This window comes from Anolis carolinensis, chromosome 4, assembly GCF_035594765.1.
Source record: "Anolis carolinensis isolate JA03-04 chromosome 4, rAnoCar3.1.pri, whole genome shotgun sequence".
In the NCBI taxonomy this organism is placed as follows: domain Eukaryota; kingdom Metazoa; phylum Chordata; class Lepidosauria; order Squamata; family Dactyloidae; genus Anolis; species Anolis carolinensis.
This window is the reverse complement of record NC_085844.1, coordinates 50,522,040-50,541,302: the sequence shown is the minus strand read 5'-3', so window position 1 is coordinate 50,541,302 and position 19,263 is coordinate 50,522,040. Positions and strand designations below refer to the sequence as shown.

At 38.3% G+C, this 19,263-nt stretch overlaps 1 protein-coding gene across 5 annotated transcripts in view; it reads left to right on the top strand.

Annotated features, from left to right (window-relative positions):
* Positions 1–6,345: 6,345 nt before the first annotated feature.
* spidr (scaffold protein involved in DNA repair) overlaps positions 6,346–19,263 on the top strand; it is a 212,047-nt gene continuing 199,129 nt past the window's right edge. For all 5 annotated transcript variants that reach the window (XM_062979351.1, XM_008114867.3, XM_008114866.3 and 2 more), the window contains exons 1-5: positions 6,346–6,471; positions 8,706–8,861; positions 11,555–11,624; positions 13,653–13,820; positions 17,414–17,583. In XM_062979351.1, the coding sequence (XP_062835421.1) occupies positions 6,457–6,471; positions 8,706–8,861; positions 11,555–11,624; positions 13,653–13,820; positions 17,414–17,583 (579 nt within the window). In that variant the 5' untranslated portion in view covers positions 6,346–6,456. The remainder of the gene's footprint in view (positions 6,472–8,705; positions 8,862–11,554; positions 11,625–13,652; positions 13,821–17,413; positions 17,584–19,263) is intronic.

The following is a 19,263-nucleotide window of genomic DNA, read 5'->3' as shown; positions in this document are numbered from 1 at the left end:
CTTAGCTTAGTCATATATCAGAATGGGGTTTGAAATCAGAAGACGACTAAGGCCCCTTCCACACAGCTGAATAAAATCCCACATTTTCTGCTTTGAACTGGAATATATGACAGTGTGGACTCAGATAACCTAGTTCAAAGCAGATATTGTGGATTTTCTGCCTTGATATTTTGGGTTATGTGATTGTGTGGAAGGGCCCTGAGCCCACACTGCCATATAGTCCAGTTCAATGTGGATTTTATACAGCTGTGTGGAAACGGCTTAGGACTTGCAAGGACAGCTATGAAGGAATTAAACAAGATCCTCAAGTGTGAATACATTACTATTGAGTAGCAAAGTATGGAGCCTCCGGTGGCTCAGTGTGTAAGGCGCTGAGCTTCTGAACTTACAGACCGAAAGGTCCCAGCTTCAAACCCGGGGAGCAGAGTGAGTGCCCACTGTTAGCTCCAGCTTCTGCCAACCTAGCAGTTCGAAAACATGCAAATGTGAGTAGATCAATAGGTACTCCTCCGGCAGGAAGGTAATGGCGTTCCATGCAGTCATGCCGGCCACATGATCTTGGAGGTGTCTGCGGACAACGGCAGCTCTTTGGCTTAGAAATGGAGATGAGCACCAACCCCCAGAATCGAACACGACTGGACTTAACGTCAGGGGAAACCTTTACCTTTTTAGCAAAGAGGATTGTTCATGCCATTATATATTAATGATTGTGGAAGCGGCAGTTATGAAAACTGACAGAAAGAGAATAAACTCATTTGAAATGTATTGGGAAAGAGTTCTTCAGACACCATAGAGTGCCAAAATTAGGAATAAATGGGCCTGTTAACAAATCAAGTCAAGAAGTCAAGATGCCTAAACAAAGAATGTTGTAGTTCGGACATTTATTTATTTATTTATTTATTTACAGCATTTATATTCTGCCCTTCTCACCCCGAAGGGGACTCAGGGCGGATCACATTACACATATAGGCAAACATTCAATGCCTTTTAACATAGAACAAAGACAAACAAACATAGGCTCCGAGCGGGCCTCAAACTCATGACCTCCTGGTCAGAGTGATTCATTGCAGTTAATTGCAGCTGGCTTGCTCTCCCGCCTGCGCCACAGCCCGGGCCCATACCATGAAAAGGCATCATTTTTCAGGAAAAATGCTTTTTGATGTAAAAGACTTGGATAGACTCAATCAAGGAAATAATCTCTCGTAAGTTTGGAAGTCCTGAGCAAGCCTGTTGAGAACTGACTTGGAGGCTTCTCATTCATAGGGTTACTAAAAGCTGAAGTCACCTTAGGACCCTTCCACATATAAAATCCACATTGAACTGGATTATATGGCCGTGTGGACTCAGATAATCCAGTTCAAAGCAGATATTGTGGGTTATCTGCCTTGATATTCTGGGTTATATGGCTGTGTGGAAGGGCCCCTAGTGGCATTGAGTTTACTACCTGGATTGTGCTTTCTTTCCCTACTGACTTTTAAAAAATATCAAAGAGACATCCAGCCCTGAACATACATAAACTGTTGGTGGAAGCTACAGCTGGAAGACTATTAGATCTGGTTTGATCAATGATCCTTCTTATGTTTCAGAGGGCCCTTCCAAACCGCCTATATCCCAGAATATCAAGGCAGAAAATCCCACATTATCTGAGTGTGGACTCAGATAACCCAGTTCAAAGCAGATATTGTGGGATTTTCTGCCTTGATATTCTGGGATATAGGCTGTGTGGAAGGGCCCAGAGTCGTCCTACTGAATCTGTCCAAAAGTTTATACTTCATATCTCTCATTTCAATTGCCAAAAAAACAGGCAGGCCAAGGCTTCAGTTTGGCCAGCTGTAGATTACTCAGTTCATGATCCCTTAGAAATCAGGCGTGCCTCACATTTACAGAGATTAGGACAAGAATGATGAATCACACTATGATGCAACTACAAGCCTTGTCTACGGAATGGGTGAGGACTATTGTTGTTATCACACCCTGTTAATGTAGCTTGAGGAATATTATTGCAATCTTTTATTTTTAAGTATCCCTAGGTAACTTTGTTACTGCTGTGAAGTAACAGAATAGTGACAACTCTAATACCTATCATTTTTGCAAAAGCCAACCAAACACCAAAAATGGAGAAATTATTTCTTTCCTGAACGTCCAACAATGTTTACTTCTCTTCTTTAGCCTTCCTCCAATTCAGGAAATTAGCCTAAATTCTATATAATTCCATTTCCCCTTGTTTATTAATCTGCAGGAAAGGTCCCAAGAAGCTGTGGAAAACAGGATATATGTTTCCATCCCACAAGTGGGATAAGAAATTATCAATGGTAGCAAATCTGAAGAGGAGAAGGGGAAATACAGTATTAGCAGCAGTTTAATTTGCCACGGAGTCTCTGACATATGGTTGATGGTAGCACTTATTCAGCCTCAGTCAAGAGTTTTCCTAGCTCCTTCCGAGCAGCATTTCCATGTTAATTCCTTTCTTCCTAATTTGTTCAGCTCAATAGCAATAATTGCACAATTCCTGAAGAATAAATTATTTTAAAAAATGATCACAAATGTTTTGTGCAAGACGATTAGTGATGAGAAAAGGAGCATCAGAACCAGAACTAGAACCATCCCATACAATAACCCTAGAAGACCCAGAGGGGCCCATAAACTACTGGGGTGGGAGGAGAAATATTTTTGGGAGTGCGGGTACATAAAACCTTAGATATCAAGTTCATGGAGAAAGGATTGTACATAATACCACTTTACTGCAGGAGCTGAGTCGAAGAGTTGATGGAGCTCTTTAAACATGTCTCCTTTGCAGCAACGAAATAATGGAAATGAGTTTGAGTATACCTAAGTGTTGAATCTGAATGAAGATGCTTTCATTCTGCCTTTCTTCAGTTTCTTAGCTTTGTTAATCCATACATTCCTTAGCATTAATTCCCATATCTTACTCTTCCAGTTGAGTGGCTCAGTTGAAAAGTGGATCTTTGCATGTCTTTTGTGATATCATCTTAAAGCAGTGGTTCTCAACCTGTGGGCCGCGAGAATGAAAATCTGGTCCATGAACCTCCTTCCTCTTCATTTATTTATTTAATTTCCACTCCTTTACTCATTAGATAGACCATATCAGCTCTAGATTATTAAATATGGTTTTCTGTGGGTGAGCAGATGGCAACCACTGGATGGCATATGTTCTGTATCAGAAACGAGAGCTGATGTGGTTTATCCAATGCAATTTTCTGAATCAGCATCCCAAATAACTAAACTGAATCTAAAGTTGCCTTGCGTTTTTGCACATGCCTGCCTTTCCTGTAATTTCTTAATAGCCCCAATGTTTAGTCATGATGCTTGCTATGTATTTTCTGAATGTTATTTTACTGTTATTGTTTTAATTATATATGCTGTCGTCATATTGTTTTATCTGTTGGTCGGGCTTGGTCCCCATGTGAACCGCTCTGAGTCTCCTCGGGGAGATAGAAGCGGGTTATAAATAAATAATAATAATAATAATAATAATAATAATTATTATTATTATTATTATTATTATCGAGGCTCATTTTGATAAACGCCCAGGGGACACCTGGATTTTTTGATGTTTTTGCCATCCTTGTGGGAGCAGAGGCGGTCCAACCATAAGGCGAAATAGGCATTTGCCTGTGGCACCATCGTCCCGGGGGCATCATTTTTCCTGGGAGGAGGGCACCACTCTCCACCTCCTTCTCTTTCGGGCCTTCCAGCGGCCGCGCTGGGCCTTCCGGCCAGCACAGACCCACCTTCGCACCACGCAAGCCCACCTTTGGGGCCTTCAGAGATTGTGAGGTCTGTAGGAACTTGGAAGCTAGGTATGTGGGGTTTATATATCTGTAGAAGGTCCAGGGTGGGAGAAAGAACTTTTCTTTGAAGCAGGTGTGAATGTTGTAATTAATCACCTTGATTAGCATTTAATGGCCCTGTGGCTTCAAGACTTGGCATCTTCTTGCCTGGGAGAATATTTTTTTTGGGAGGAGTTAGCTGTCCCTGATTGTTTACTGTCTGGATTTCTTCTGTTTTCAGAGTGTTGTTCTTTATTTATTGTCCTGATTTTAGAGGGGTTTTTTTTAATACTGAGGGCTATCTGGGTTATCTAAGTCCACACTGCCCTATATCCCTGTTCAATGTTTAGTGTTAAATTTGCAAATATAGTAATTCCTACATAACATTACCATGTATTGAACTGCTTTTTCTATTGATTTGTTGTAAAACATGATGTTTTGGTGCTTAATTTTTAAAATCATAATGTAATTTGATGTTTTATAGGCTTTTCCTTTATACTTCCTTATTATCCAACATTTTCGCTTATCCAACGCTTTTATTTTTCAGTGATTGGTTTGGGGGGGGGGGCGCCAAAATTCTGTTCGCCTACACTTGAAAAATACCTAGGGCCGGCTCTGTGTGGGAGGCTTCTCTCATGTCCCCTCATGGAGCTGGAGCTGATAGAGGGAGCTCATCCATGCTCTCCCTGGATTGGATTCGAACCTGTCAGCCTTCAGGTCAGCAACCCAACCTTCAAGTCACAAGGCTTTAACCCACTACGCCATCGTTGGCCCATATAAAGTAGATATTGTTGTTTGACTTCAAGCCATTGGTCTCCAGAATCATAGGGCCCTTTTACACAGCCATATAACCCAGAATATCAAGGCAGAATAACCCACAATATCTGCTTTGAACTGGAAAATCTGAATCTACACTGCCATATATCCCAGTTCAAAGCAGATATTGTGGGATTTTATTCAGCTGTATGGAAGGGGCCATAATCCAACTCCCAAATCACGATTTCCACTTTAGGCATATCTACAGACAAATGGATTCAGAATCCCAGGTTTGTCACAATCCTGAGTTTTATGTGCATACTGCAATTTTATATAGCATTTACAATTGCATAGTTTTTAGGAAGGAGCCCCGGTGGCGAAGTGTGTTAAAGCACTGAGCTGCTGAACTTGCAGACCGAAAGGTCCCAGGTTCAAATCCCGGGAGCGGAGTGAGCGCCCGCTGTTGCTCCAGCTTCTACCAACCTAGCAGTTCGAAAACATGCCAATGTGTAGATCAATAGGTACCGCTCCGGCGGGAAGATAACGGCGCTCCATGCAGTCATGCCGGCTACATGACCTTGGAGGTGTCTATGGACAATGCCGGCTCTTTGGGTTAGAAATGGAGATGAGCACTAACCCCCAGAGTCAGACATGACTGGACTTAACGTCAGGGGAAACCTTTACTTTTAGTTTTTAGGACTTTGGTCAAAGTGCCTATTGTTAGTCTGTGAGTGACACACAAAAAAATCCCAATAAGCGTATATCCTGATCTCAAATTTCCTGTTACAGCTATTTTCAAACTTGTTCAATGTATATTTGAAATGGTCAATAAAGCCAGAGAAACAGAATGAACCATTCAAATCAGCAAAATGGTCTATTTTGAATCTGGGGAGTGCTTTTAAATTTACAGTAGAGTCTCACTTATCCAAGCCTCGCTTATCCAAGTTTCTGGATTATCCAAGCCATTTTTGTAGTCAATGTTTTCAATGCATTGTGATATTTTGGTGCTAAATTCGTAAATACAGTAATTACAACATAACATTACTGCATATTGCACTGCTTTTTCTGTCAAATTTGTTGTAAAACATGATGTTTTGGTGCTTAATTTGTAAAATCATAACCTAATTTGATGTTTAATAGGCTTTTCCTTAATCCCTCCTTATTATCCAAGATATTTGCTTATCCAAGCTTCTGCCAGCCCGTTTAGCTTGGATAAGTGAGACTCTACTGTATTTGATGTACAGAGAACTGTATGTATATTTACCCAATTCCCACTGTTTCTAGTATAAAATGCCTTACCCTTGATCATGTCATGCCTCAATGGAATGGAATCATGGGACTTGTAGTTGAGGCATCAGCCCTCTTTAGCAGAGAAGGCTGAAGATCTTATAAACCTACAACTCTAAGTAATCCACAGCATTGAGCCATGGCAATTACAATAATGTAAAAAAAATGCACTAACTCTGCAGTATAGATGCAGCCACCCTATGCAGAGTTTCAAGTAAATGAATGCACTGGGTTGCTGTGAGTTTTCCAGGCTGTATGGCCATGTTCCAGAAGCATTCTCTCCTGACGTTTCGCCCACATCTATGGCAGGCATCCTCGGAGGTTGTGAGGTCTGTTGGAAGCACGAGGGCCCCCTGGTGTCCGCAGCGGGGAGGCGCAAGCAGAGGTGCTATCCCAGTTCACTCCTTCCGCCGGGAAAAACTTATCCTCGGCCTCGTCCAATCAGGGGCTCCGCTGACGAAACGGCGCCAACCTGGAAGGCGTGGGGGCGTGGCTTCGGGCCTGTTGCAGAAAGAAAGGCGTTCCTCGCCATCTGATTGGTGGAGCGAGGGTTCTGTTTTCACCCCTCCCTGTGCTTTCTATGTCACGTGACCCCTGGAAACTTTTCTTATGAGAGAGGAAGATGCTCCCCAAGAAGGTAACTGGGAAAGTGGGGAGCGTATGAGGAAAAGTGGGTGCTGTTTGTATTAGCTTGGCATTTCCTGGGCTGGGTCTTATTATTATTTCTCTCTGTGTGTCCAGGAATTGGCTGTTGGTGGGATGTGCTGACCGTGAAAGAAAAGCACTCTGTACATGGCCAGAGGCGCCTAGTCTTCCAGTCATAAACATGCCTGAAGGCTTTGAGTGTATCCACATTGCCGAATTGATGCAGCTTAACCCAAGTTTAATGGCTATGGAACCCTGGGATGTGTAGTTTGTGAGGCAGCAGCACTCTTTGGCAGAGAAGGCCTCAGAGAACTACAGTTTTATAGGATTCCATAGCACTGAGCCTTGGCAGTTCAAGTGGTGTCAAACTGCATTAATTTGACAGTGTAGATCAGGCATGGGCAAACTTTAGGCCCTCCGGGTGTTTTGGACTTCAACTCCCACAATTCCTAACAGCCTACCGGCTGTTAGGAATTGTAGGAGTTGAAGTCCAAAACACCCGGAGGGCCTAAAGTTTGCCCATGCCTGGTGTAGATGCACACTTAGTTGTAGAAATTAGGGGTAGGTTGGGATAGACAAAGTGTGAAAGAAAAGCACTCTGTACATGCCCAGAGACACCTGCCATCCACCCTTTGTTGGTGTTCTGTAATATACTAACCCACTGTTCAGATATTCCCCTTGGATTCAAAGGGCACATCCGCATTGGAGAATGGATCTAGTTATTCAACCCATATGATTGTATTCCTCTCAGTTCAATACAGTGTGTTAATATTGAACTCATTTTATGAATCCTGGTCATGATGTGAAGAAAACACCCACAAACAAGAATAAAAAATTGATATAGTTGTAGCAGGATGGCTTCAGAATAAACCCCAAAGGAGTTCAAATACTCCCGCCTCAATATTTTGATGCTGTTCTGTATCTACTAAATGCTGATTGGCTGTTAAGAGGCATCTGTTGTCCCATTTATTGCCACATGTTACGCTTTCATTGTAAACATCATGGAGCCGCGGTGGCGCCATGGGTTAAACCAGTGGTTCTCAACCTGTGGATTCCTTGGTGTTTTGTCTTACAGCTCCCAGAAATCCCAGTCAGTTTACTAGCTGTTAGGATTTCTGGGAGTTGAAGGCCAAAACATCAGAGTACCCACTGGTTGAGAACCACTGGGTTAAACACTTGTGAACTGCTGATCTGAAGGTTGGGTTGCTGACCTGAAGGTCGCCGTTTCAGATCTGCGAGATGGGGTGAGCTCCTGTCTGTTAGCTCTAGCTTGCTGGGACATGAGAAAAGCCTCCCAGTAATACATCCGGGCATCCCCTGGGCAACGTCTCAGTAGACGGCCAAATCTCTTGCACCAGAAGTGATATCAAGTCTGACACAATAAAAAAATGCAAATGCTTTAGACATGGTTTTGTGGGGAAATAATTTCTAATTTTTTATGAATAAATAAAATTGGTGGGTGACAGTTATTTGAATTGTTACAGGGATAATTTATGAAGCTTTAGTCTGCATTGCCATAAAAAGGGCCTTCATGCACAGGAAACTATACAGTTTCTCTGGACCATTTATTTTAACTCTTTCGTCAAGAGTTTAGTTTGGTGTTTTCCAAATTACTGCTTTAATTGGTTGATAAGGTAACTAGGAGGGAAAACATGGGGTGTATATGCACTGTACAATTTAATGCAGTTTGACATCACTTTAAATGCATCTACACCACAGAATCAATGCAGTTTGATACGTTTTAACCCCCATGGCTCAATGTTACGGAATTCTGGGAGTTGTAGTTTTAAAAAGTCATTTGCCTTTTCTGCCAAAGAGTGCTACAACTCCCAGGATTCCATAGCATTGAGCCATGGAGGTTAAAAGTGGTATCAAACTATTAATTCTAGAGTCTAGATGCAGCCACAGAAGTCACAAATTTATCAGTTCTTATGTGGGTTTCGCTTTCATTGTGACTAGTCTGGAAACAAATATAAAATTGGGATTTACTATTACCAGTTTACCGCTTTGGATAGCTAGGATCAGTAGATGGCAGCTCAGGATTCACTGGTGGATCTCTGGACAGCTAGTGGTAATTCACTAAAATGACTCCCTGGTGACAACTATAAGGTTCTGTTCAAATGAAGAAAATTAGGAATGGATTGTTGTATGTATACATTCCTTACCTTGCCAGACTATTAAAAGTAACACAAATGATGGAAATAAATCAGTAATTTTTATTTATAGAAAAAACGAAGGCGTTGCGCAGAATTCGCCTCTTTTCCGGATGAGGGGCCTGCAGAGGAAGGGAGGAGAAATGTAGGGGCCCCAGTGTCTGCCGCTTCCATTTCAGGCGCCTGGCTTCGTTGTGGTGATGGGTTTCAGGCGGCTTCTTCACTGGAGGTAAACTGCATCCATTCATTTTCTTCAATTGTATACAATATATATATATACAGATTGGTCCTAGAACCAAACCAAGCAGATATAAAGGGCCCACTATACTGTTTTTCTATAACTGGGAATCAATGTGTGGATTTTATATGTGTGGATTTGCAATACCAGTTATATATGGAAGTTCTCTTTTTTGGAATAGATGAACCTGACCAGTTAAAGTTTGTCTTTTCTGGTTCTGTTGGTCCATGGCAATCTGTCAATTGTGAATCTTCAGTTAGTTGAAGTATGATTGAAACTTGCACCTGTCTGCGTATATGTGTGTGTATACAGTCCTCGAGTTACAAACTACTCATAATTAAGAATGGGGGTGAGACAACAGGAAGTAAGAGAAAATTACCCCTAGGAAGGGAAACTCAGTGCTGAAAGATGTGGAAAAGGTGTTTCCACTGAAGCTTTATTTATCACCAATCCTTGTTTCCAAAGGAAGCCACATTTTCAAAATCCAATTATCACAGGAACAGAAAGTGAAGTGAAATCTTCAGAACAGGGACACAGACAACAAAACAAACACCACAGGGGTGTTAACCCTTCCCTATGCTACCCAAAGCTTATCTATCTATCTATCTATGCTGGAGTTACACTTAAAAATGTACCTGTTCCAATTTACATACAAATTTAGCAAGAACAAACCTACAGAACCTATCTTGCTTGTAGCTTGGGAACTTCCTGTGTGTGTGTGTGTGTATCTATCTATATATGTGCGTAAGTTGGATTCTGTAAGATGGTAGCCTTTCCTGTGTTTGTTCAAAGTCATTCTAGGGACTTCATCCCACATAGTAAAGTCAGTGTTTCTACACATTTAAGAAATGGCAACCCACAGTGCCCTTTACACAACACAAGCTTCAACCACGGGATTGAGGTATTTTGCCATTTCTAAAGTGTTGCTTTCCTCAACAATTCCTAAGCCAGTTGGTTATCCACTTATTTGTAAATTCCCTGTGTACAGATGGACAAAATGATAAATTTTCCTGTGTGATGTTAATTCCTGTTGCTCGCTTGCAAATAAAACGATAATGCCGTGGAAGGAGCCAAAATGCCCACTTCAAATTATCGGCAATAGAGAATCTTGGGGAAAGATCAAGGTTAATTTAAAACCACTTTCTATGACCCGGGGTGATGTTTTTTTTAAAGAATAAATAATTAAAATCGTGGAGGGACGATGGGAGAAAACAAATTTCTACTGTATGATGGCAAATCGAACGAATAAATCCTAAAGAGCACAGAAAAGGAAATGTTGTGAAGGGAGTAGGAAAATTATCAGTTTAATTTCCAAACGGGGTGTTGCGAAGCTTAGGGGAAAACCAATGATTCCAAATGCTTTACTTATCCTGTGGGATGAAATCCCAAAACAGGTATGGGTAAACTTTGACCCTCCAGGCGTTTTGGACTTCAACTCCCACAATTCCTAACAGCCAGTAAGCTGGTTGGAATTTCTGGGAGTTGAAGTTCAAAACACTTGGAGGAACAACGTTTGTATATTTTTGTTCTAGATAGATTGTCTCCACTTTAATGAAGAGATATGTAACTTAATTGGCTTTATCTCTTGGCTTCAGTGGAAGTCACCTGTCCAAATGATTCCTGGGTAACAGTGAACCATACTCTTGTGTTGTAGTAAAGCTTCCTTTGAAGACAACAGATACCGATATTGCCCAATGTGGTTTCTTAATTAACAGGTACAGTAGAGTCTCACTTATCCAACATAAACGGGCCGGCAGAATGTTGGATAAGCGAATATGTTGGATAATAAGGAGGCATTAAGGAAAAGCCTATTAAATGTCAAATTAGGTTATGATTTTACAAATTAAGCACCAAAACATGTTAGACAACACATTTGGCAGAAAAAGTAGTTCAATACGCAGTAATGCTATGTAGTAATTACTGTATTTACGAATTTAGCACCAAAATATCATGATATTTTGAAAACATTGACTACAAAAATGTGTTGGATAATCCAGAACGTTGGATAAGTGAGTGTTGGATAAGTGAGACTCTACTGTATATTGCTCAATGGGGTCCCAAAATATAAATGTTTGTCTGGGCATTTTCGTTGTTTAATCTCACTGCCTTTTAAATAGTGTTACGATTCAATCCTCATTTATTATTGCATGTTATGACAATCTTTGGATCTTGTTGTAAGGCCTTTTGTGATGGATAAATATAATAATATTTCACACTGATTCAGAAGAATTACAAGTACAATTTTGTACTTGTAATTTTGTGCAATGTTTTAAATTTGTTTTTGCAAGAAACAAAGTTGCTTACATTGAACTATAAGAAAGCAAAGGTGTCACCTGTGTGCACAGTTTTAAATTTTTGGGGGTATTTTTGATTTTGGAATGTTGAATAAGGGATGCTCAATCTATATTTTGTCTCCATGTATTTTGTTTTATTGTTGTGTATTGATTTATTTCATGTGTTTTAAAAAATATGACTGCAAGCCCCTCTGGGAACAATTGCTTTGGGGTTATACGGTATAAATTATGGTTTCAGGTCCAGTCCTATATGATTCTGTTCAGATATAATTCCCATTGATGATGCTTTGTTAACAAGGCAAACAAATATAATATATGCAGATACCAAATAATAGGTTTTTTTGGTTAATGATTATTCATTTTCTGTTCATAATTTTTCTCTTAAAACAGACTAAAGAATCTTCTGAAAAACCATCTAGACCTAAAAAGTGCTTTGCCTCATTGCTCAGCTTGGTTGAAGGTATATTAGATACTGTGTCATTTTACTTCAGTATTATTATTGTTATTGTTTATTTACATAGTGAGCTTTTGTTTGTTTTTATCCATAAAACATTTTTTGCCAATTGCAACTATATTGTTTTTAGAGTATACAGTGGTAGCATACATAATTCAAGATACAAATTATCTTGAATTCTACAAAGACTCTTCAGTATTACTATATCCTGGCAAAAATAGAATTTTCTGGGCACGAGATTGAGAAGAGACCCAATTCTGTACTAGCAGTTAAAGGTTGAATTTAGATAAAGAAGTCCCGTACACAGCCAAAGTGAATGTTTTCTGATGGGGTCACCTGAGTTTAAATATGAAGATAATGTGCAAGGTTGTTCAGAGTATCATAACATACATGAGCAGGTCTGAATATGCAAAGCTATCATGTAAATGTTAGATATATCCATTATTATATAGCATAAAATACAGCTTGCTCTAGAGATTAAGATCACACTTTTGAGTCTTCATTTTTGAAAAAAAATATATGGGCCCAACAGTTTTGTTTGGATGTCATGTGAACCTATAAGGTTGTGAGATATAATTTGGAGGCTCTTGCTTCCATTTTTGTCAGCTGTGGCTTGTGATGTTTTGATCCTTATCAGCTGTAGTAAATCTGAATTGTGGTTTGCTTAAAACAATGATACTGTTTCTGCAAACAATGCTTAGGATTAATTGTAGTTTACAGTGTAGATCCACACCACATACAATTGTGGTGAACTAAATGGAAGCAAAATATCGCAGTCTTTTTGAATGGAGGAGAGGAGACATGCTGAAAGCCAAAATCATGTCTGTGTCTCTTTGTGGCTGGTTTTCCCTGGCTCTTGGGAGTAGATTTATTTAGATGTAGCATTGCTTATTGTAAGAAAACTAGGAGCTACAAAAGATTATAGAAGAGACCAAAATCTATTCTCCAAAAAAATGTGTTTATAGGTTCCTCAAGATCCTTCAGCACTATTCAGTGATGTGCTTCTGGCTCAAGTGTAGTAAAAATACAAGGGTTGTTATTATCCATGATTGCAGATATCCACAGAGAGTCCTGGAAGGTATTCCCTGTACATAAAACCAAATAGTCTGTACATAAAACCAAATAGTCTGCAAAATCTAATAAGTGAAACTGTGGGTATTGAATCAATGGATAAGGGGGTCCTTCAAAAATAAATATTGAAAATGCACCACCATGTGATGGCGATACTTCTTGACCTTTCAGTGCTCTAAATGGACTACAGGCAGTCCCTGAGTTACAAACATCCGACTTACAAATTACTCATAGTTTTTTGTATTCTTTTTTATTTTATAAAAAGGTTCATAATTATATAGACACATTAAAAGGGGGAGGATTGTATAGTCATAAGAATGATGACTCATAGTTAAGAGCAGGGGTGAGACAGCTGGAAGTGAGAAAAATCTACCCCTCGGAAGGGAAATTCACTCCTAGAAATTATCATGGGAAGAAGGTGTCTCCACTTAATCTTTATCGCCAATCCTTGTTCCCACAGCAAGCCACATTTTTCAAAATCCAGATTTCACCAGGACAGAAAGTGAAGTGAAATCTTCTGAACAGAGGCACAGACAGCAAAACAAACACTGCATGGGTGTTAACCCTTCCCTATGCTATCCAAAGCTTTGTGTGCGTGTGCATGCGGCTGGAGTTACACTTTAAAAAGTCAACTTAAGAACAAACCTACAGAACCACTCATTTGTAACTTGGGGACTGCCTGTATATTCTTACGGCTTTCAGAAGTAGGTCTAGTCCTAGATATTTATTCAAGTTACTTCATTTTCAAATAAAATTGGTGATATCTTTTTTAGAGGTTAACTTTGAGTCGTAAAAATTCACTGTTAAAAAATAACAGGGAAGATGGGATGTTAAAAATTAGATTACTGCTAATTTTTAATGTTCATGGGCAACACACATCGAGTCATCATTGCCAAGAGCAAGTTGAATCTCAAGTGCTCTGATATAGTAATGTGGAAAGTATTTGCATCCTCTCATCCACAGGAATTTCTAAAAGTGAGAGATCAAGTGACTGTACTGACATTGTGTGGAGTTCCAGTGGGAGTGAGCTCTCAGATGATGAAAACAGGGCAGTGACTTCAAGGTTTCCATGTCTTCAAGCAGAAAAATATAGAAAATATGATTTGATCTTCAAGGATGAATGTAGTGAAGGTGAGTCTCTTTTCATAGGCTTGTGATACAAAATGTGAAAGAGATGGTTGTTTAAGAGATGGTGTTCTCTAGTGAACTTTTCATTTGTTTTCTTGTAATGAGTAGTACTTTTCATTCATAATAATCAGAACTGATACCACTAAAAAGTTTGCCATCTCTAATACTGATACTCTTATAATAAAATAATTATATATATTAGAGAATATGAAAATGTCACAGTTTTTGAATTTGTAACAAGGCTAATCTTCTGATAATTTGTGTTACGTTAGTGAAAATTGGCCAATGAGGGACTGGAATTGTTTTTTAAAAGAAAGACGCTAACTTTATTGAAGGCCAATAGGGTCTGATTTGACAAAGTACAAATAAATAAAATAATGACAGTAGTGAAAATAATTAAAATAAAATAATGTATCTAAGTCCATTTCTCTTTCTTTATCGGATTGGTTTGTTGCCTTTCTCCCCAGAAGTGGGAGATGACTTAGATCAGGATTAGACAAAATCAAAACTGAAACCCAAACAATTAAAATGTGATTGGATTAAAAACAGAGTTAAAATCAAAACCACAATTTGCAACATTTTGTTGGCAAGAAATGTAAACAGGAAAGTCCAAGACCATGACTTCTTAAATGTTTTACACCCCTTTCTGCCTAATAAATATTTATGCAACTCCAGATATAAAGGTATATAAAATAATTGGTACTGTTCTGTTTATAGAGAAAGTGAAAGAAGTAAATGTGAAAGACTACTGATATGTTTTATGTATAGGCATATCGATAAAAAGTATTGAAAACACTTAATATTGTAGTTGTCTCATTATCTCAGTGCTTGTAACTAAATGCTTTTATTCAGGAGCAGCAATTAAAGATATGTATGTGAAATTATGAGAGAGATACCTGAGAAGATAGATAGGAAAGATTTGCAGTTACTTCCCAATCTTTTTATTAAGACAATATGAAAGAACGGTAAATGGCTGCAATCCTGTATATATGCCAAGTTGTAAAATTAAAGACTCTAATCAGTATTTATAATGGCACTGAAATAAAATACCTAAATTTTGGGATGCAATCTATTTTGAAATGATGCAATTAACTAGCATCTTACAGAGACTCCAGAACTGGCCCTCCTATTTTCAAAGGGACAATGCAAAAATGCTCATTATTCATACCTACCAAATCGGTCAAACTCATTACTCAATTCTGGACAAATTCTTGTGACAATTTCATCTAATCAGCTCTGACTGAAAAATTAACTTCAGATAGCCAAAAGAAAGAAAGAAAAACATAATTTTACTGTTAATTGGAATTGTTTTATTAAATGCATTTTGGTGGTGGGGAGGAATAATGTTTATTTTTAATACTGTTAATGTTGCTGTTTAATTCTATTTTAATGTTTGTATTTTTTAGGCTTTAAATTTTATTGTATAGGTTTTATTGTGAGACACTTTTAGTCTCTTTTTAGAGAGATAAATAAAGGTAAGGTTTTCCCCTGACACGAAGTCTAGTCATGTCCGATTCTGGGGGTTGGTGTTCATCTCCATTTCTAAGCCGAAGAGCCAGTGTTGTCTGTAGACACCTCCAAGGACATGTGGCCAGCATGACTGCATGGGGCGCTGTTACCTTCCTGCTGGAGCAGTACTCTATTCACATTTGCATGTTTTCAATTTGCTAGGTTTGCAGAAGCTGGGGCTAACAGGGGGAGTTCACTCCACTTTCTGGATTTGAACTGCCAACCTTTCAGTCAGCAAGTTCAGGTCAGCAGTTTAATCCGCTGCACCACCAGGGGCTCCTTTAGAGAGATAAAGTGGGATATAAATAACAACAATAACGACAACAATAATAATGCAATTGTTTCAAAGACTCCAGGTATTTATGACTGACCGAGTAAGGAAATACTTTTGACATTTTTAATGTTTTCATTATTCTGGGTATTGGCAAAGCCACCTTGCCTAAGAACATTTACAAGTCACCAAAAATCTGCAGACAACTTGAAGGCACAAATACACAACATAAGGAGTATTTCATACAGCTGTTGGTGTGGGCATCTGGGGTGGTGTTTTAATATAAAATCAATCAAAAGACTTAAAGAAAATAAAGGGAAAGAGAGAAAAGACGAGCACATAATCCAGAATATTGGTTTGTTGTGTTTCGCATTATGCATGGAATGCTAAATCTTGGTTTAGTGTTGTGAGAGACTCCATCCAATATGTGAAGATGCTCCTATTTCCTGTATAGTGTTTTTTCAAGCTCTTTTGTTGATGTTGTTTCTTTTGTAAACACTAGATGGCAATCTTTCCCCAGCAGAGAATCCCAACGTTTGTTTATTAGTTTAGTAAATTTTAGAATATATGAACTGGGTCAGACTGAACTTTTGGTAATTTCCTGCTGTTCTTAATCAGATGGGAGTTATACTCATTTTTCAGATAATTGGCTATTGTTTGTTTGAGGAAAAATGTCTACATGTCAACAACCACTGCTGTAAATATCTAACAAACCTCAAACAATTGGATTGTATCACCTTATTACTTAAATATGATTTTTTAAATTCTATTTTTTGTAATGGGATTGTTATTGTCCAACTTAATTTGAAATCTCCGAAGACTTGTCTTTGTTTTTATGTAGATGCTTATGTCCTTGAACCGAAGTTGTTGCTGATGTTTCATAGCTGGAGGTTGCTTGGAAAAAAAGCCGTTTTAAGTAACTGTTTGAGGGGAAACATTCTAAAGCGATTAAAAACCCTTTAATGTCTGAGAAATGAGTTGGATTTCTTTGTATTAATTTAAGAGTAAATTTGGACAGATCAAAGAATAAATATTGTTTTATATAGTGCTTTAGAGAAACACTCTACATTGGATTCCACCACCACCCCCCTTTTTTTTTGGCGATAAAGTAACAGCATGCTGCACAATAACATATTAGTAAAACCTTTGCTGGCTTGGAGTTAATTGGTAACGCACACAATCTTAAAATACACCTATCACAGGGGTGAGACAACAGGAAGTGAAAGGAAATTTACTCCTGAAAGAGTTATCATGGGGAAAAGGTGTTTCCACTGAAGCTTTCTCACCACAGCAAACCAAATTTTCCAAAATCCAGTTCTCAGAGACAGAAAGTGAGGTGAAATCCTCTGAACTGAGGCACAGGCAATGAAAGAAATGCCACAAGGGTGTTTACCCTTCTTTATGCTATCCAAAGTGCGCGCGTGTGTGTGTATGTATATGGCTGGAGTTGACTTAAAATGTATCTGTGCTGACTTACATAAAAAGTTAACTTAAAAACAAACTTACAGAACAACTTAAGAACAAACCTACAGAACAACTTAAGAACAAACCTACAGAACCTAGCTCATGTGTAACTTGGGGACTGTCTGTGTATCTGTTCAATTTTGAAGTCTATTCTTAGCTAGCACTAGTGTTCAGTAGATACAGTAAATATACAAGCCTAGATATTACTGTTATTATCATCATCATCATCATCATCATCATCATCATCATCATCATCATCATGTGTTTTACAGTACAACTGATATCATGGAGCAGTATTTTGGTGAAGTACCAGCATTACTAAAGAGTGATCTAATATTTCTTTCCCTTTCAGATGAACCACAGGTAATTGACTGGGAGAATGATAGTGATTATGAAGAACATGATGAACAACAGTACAGTGGTTCAAAAATGGATGATGTTTCTTTGGACATATCAGACTCTGATTCTTCCACGAGCAGCCATCTTTTCCTAGATGAAAAGAAGGAAAATGAACCTAAAAGGGTAAGAGAAATAGTTGTTCTTGATGGGAAATCATTTCAGCATTAGAACATGCCCAACCTTTCTGATTTTTGCTGAAGAAATTGGGATTATCAGTGTTTTGGATAAGCAAAAATAAAGCTTATCTAAATATTTCTTATTCCAATGTTATTTCAGAAACTCATTGCTTTCTGGTTGCAGGAGCTTTTGTTCCTTAAAAGAATGATAAGTCACCTTTAAAAGTGAAATCTTCCAAAGGTAATGAATAACAGTGTGAAGAACGATATCAATCTAAGGAAAAGTAGCAAAGACAATGATAAAATCAAAATTTCCAAATAAAATTAGATAGGGCTGTATATGAGCCATGGCTTTGAATGAAGCCTTTAGCTCATTTCTAGACTGACGTAAGGAGGTAAATTTAGGATTCTCATGACAGCTTGTGAAGTTTCATGCAAAAAAGCTTTAGGATTATTCTTGATAGTAATAATAGTTCGGCAGTGGAACTAGTTGGTGGAGTCTCCTTTGGATGTCTCTGTCCAGATATCTTCAGGGAGTGCTTTAGCTGGAGATCCTGCATTGAGTAGGGTTTGAAACTTGATAACCCATGATACCACTCCAACTCTATAGTTCTCTGATTCTTTACCCATCTTTCATTGGGCTGAAGATTTTTTGGAATCAAAATGTGAGACCATCAAAAAACATTATTTTGTTTCTGCACACTTTCTGTTTTGATGATGAGGGAATTCTTGTCTCGTTAGTATAAGTCCTCACTAGTATATTTAAGTTTTTAAATAGTGTTTACATTTTTTAAAAATTGTGTATTTGTTTAAAACAAAGATGTATTTCTGAATGTTAAAAGTTCAGTTTTAACTTCATAAGCTACCCACAAAGTAAGTATTATAATGTAGATTTTAATAGTGTAGATTTCTATATCTCTATATACTGATTATGTATAGGGGACTTTTGGTTAGTTTCCATGGTTTTTGTAGAGCTTCCAGTAGAGGGAGGTAAAACCCAACTTTTTTGGAACAGGACTTTGAGTTGAAAACTACTGTGAAAGTTGGGTGTTGAAGTGGATACTGTCACGTTAGTTGGTGTTCTGCTCTGTTGTGACATTTCGGTAATATAAACGGATTAAGCTGACAAAAGAATTTCTGAACATTTCATAATATTTGCTTCATGAACCACGGAGATATAATTAATAGGGGATGCCTGATACATGTGTGCAGATGCTTTGACAGTTGCCTTTTTAAAGTTAAGAGTTAATGTTATAAGTTAAGCCCTATGTCAAGAATTATAAATGTACTTGAAACGATTTTTTTTTAAATGTAAGCTAATAATACATATATGAAGTACAACTTTGCTGTAATTTTGTGATGCCTTTACAAATGAAAGCATAGTTGCTTTTCTCCCTATTGTGAAAGTAGTATAAGCTGAAGAAAAATATCAGATGTGCTTGCTTTCCTTACTAGCATTCTTATAAGCCCTTATGAAGGGATAGATTGCTGTGTCTATGATTTGTTTTTTCTCATCCATTAGTCCCAGATGTATTAATATCTAAATGTGTGCTTGTGTCATTCATACTGGCATATCTCAAAGTCTCTGACTGTTGCCAGTTTTTACAAATATTTTCACCGGTTCCCAGTCCCCCTTTCCTCCTTATCCCCTGCTTCACTAGAAACCTTTTAGCCCCATCATTATTGG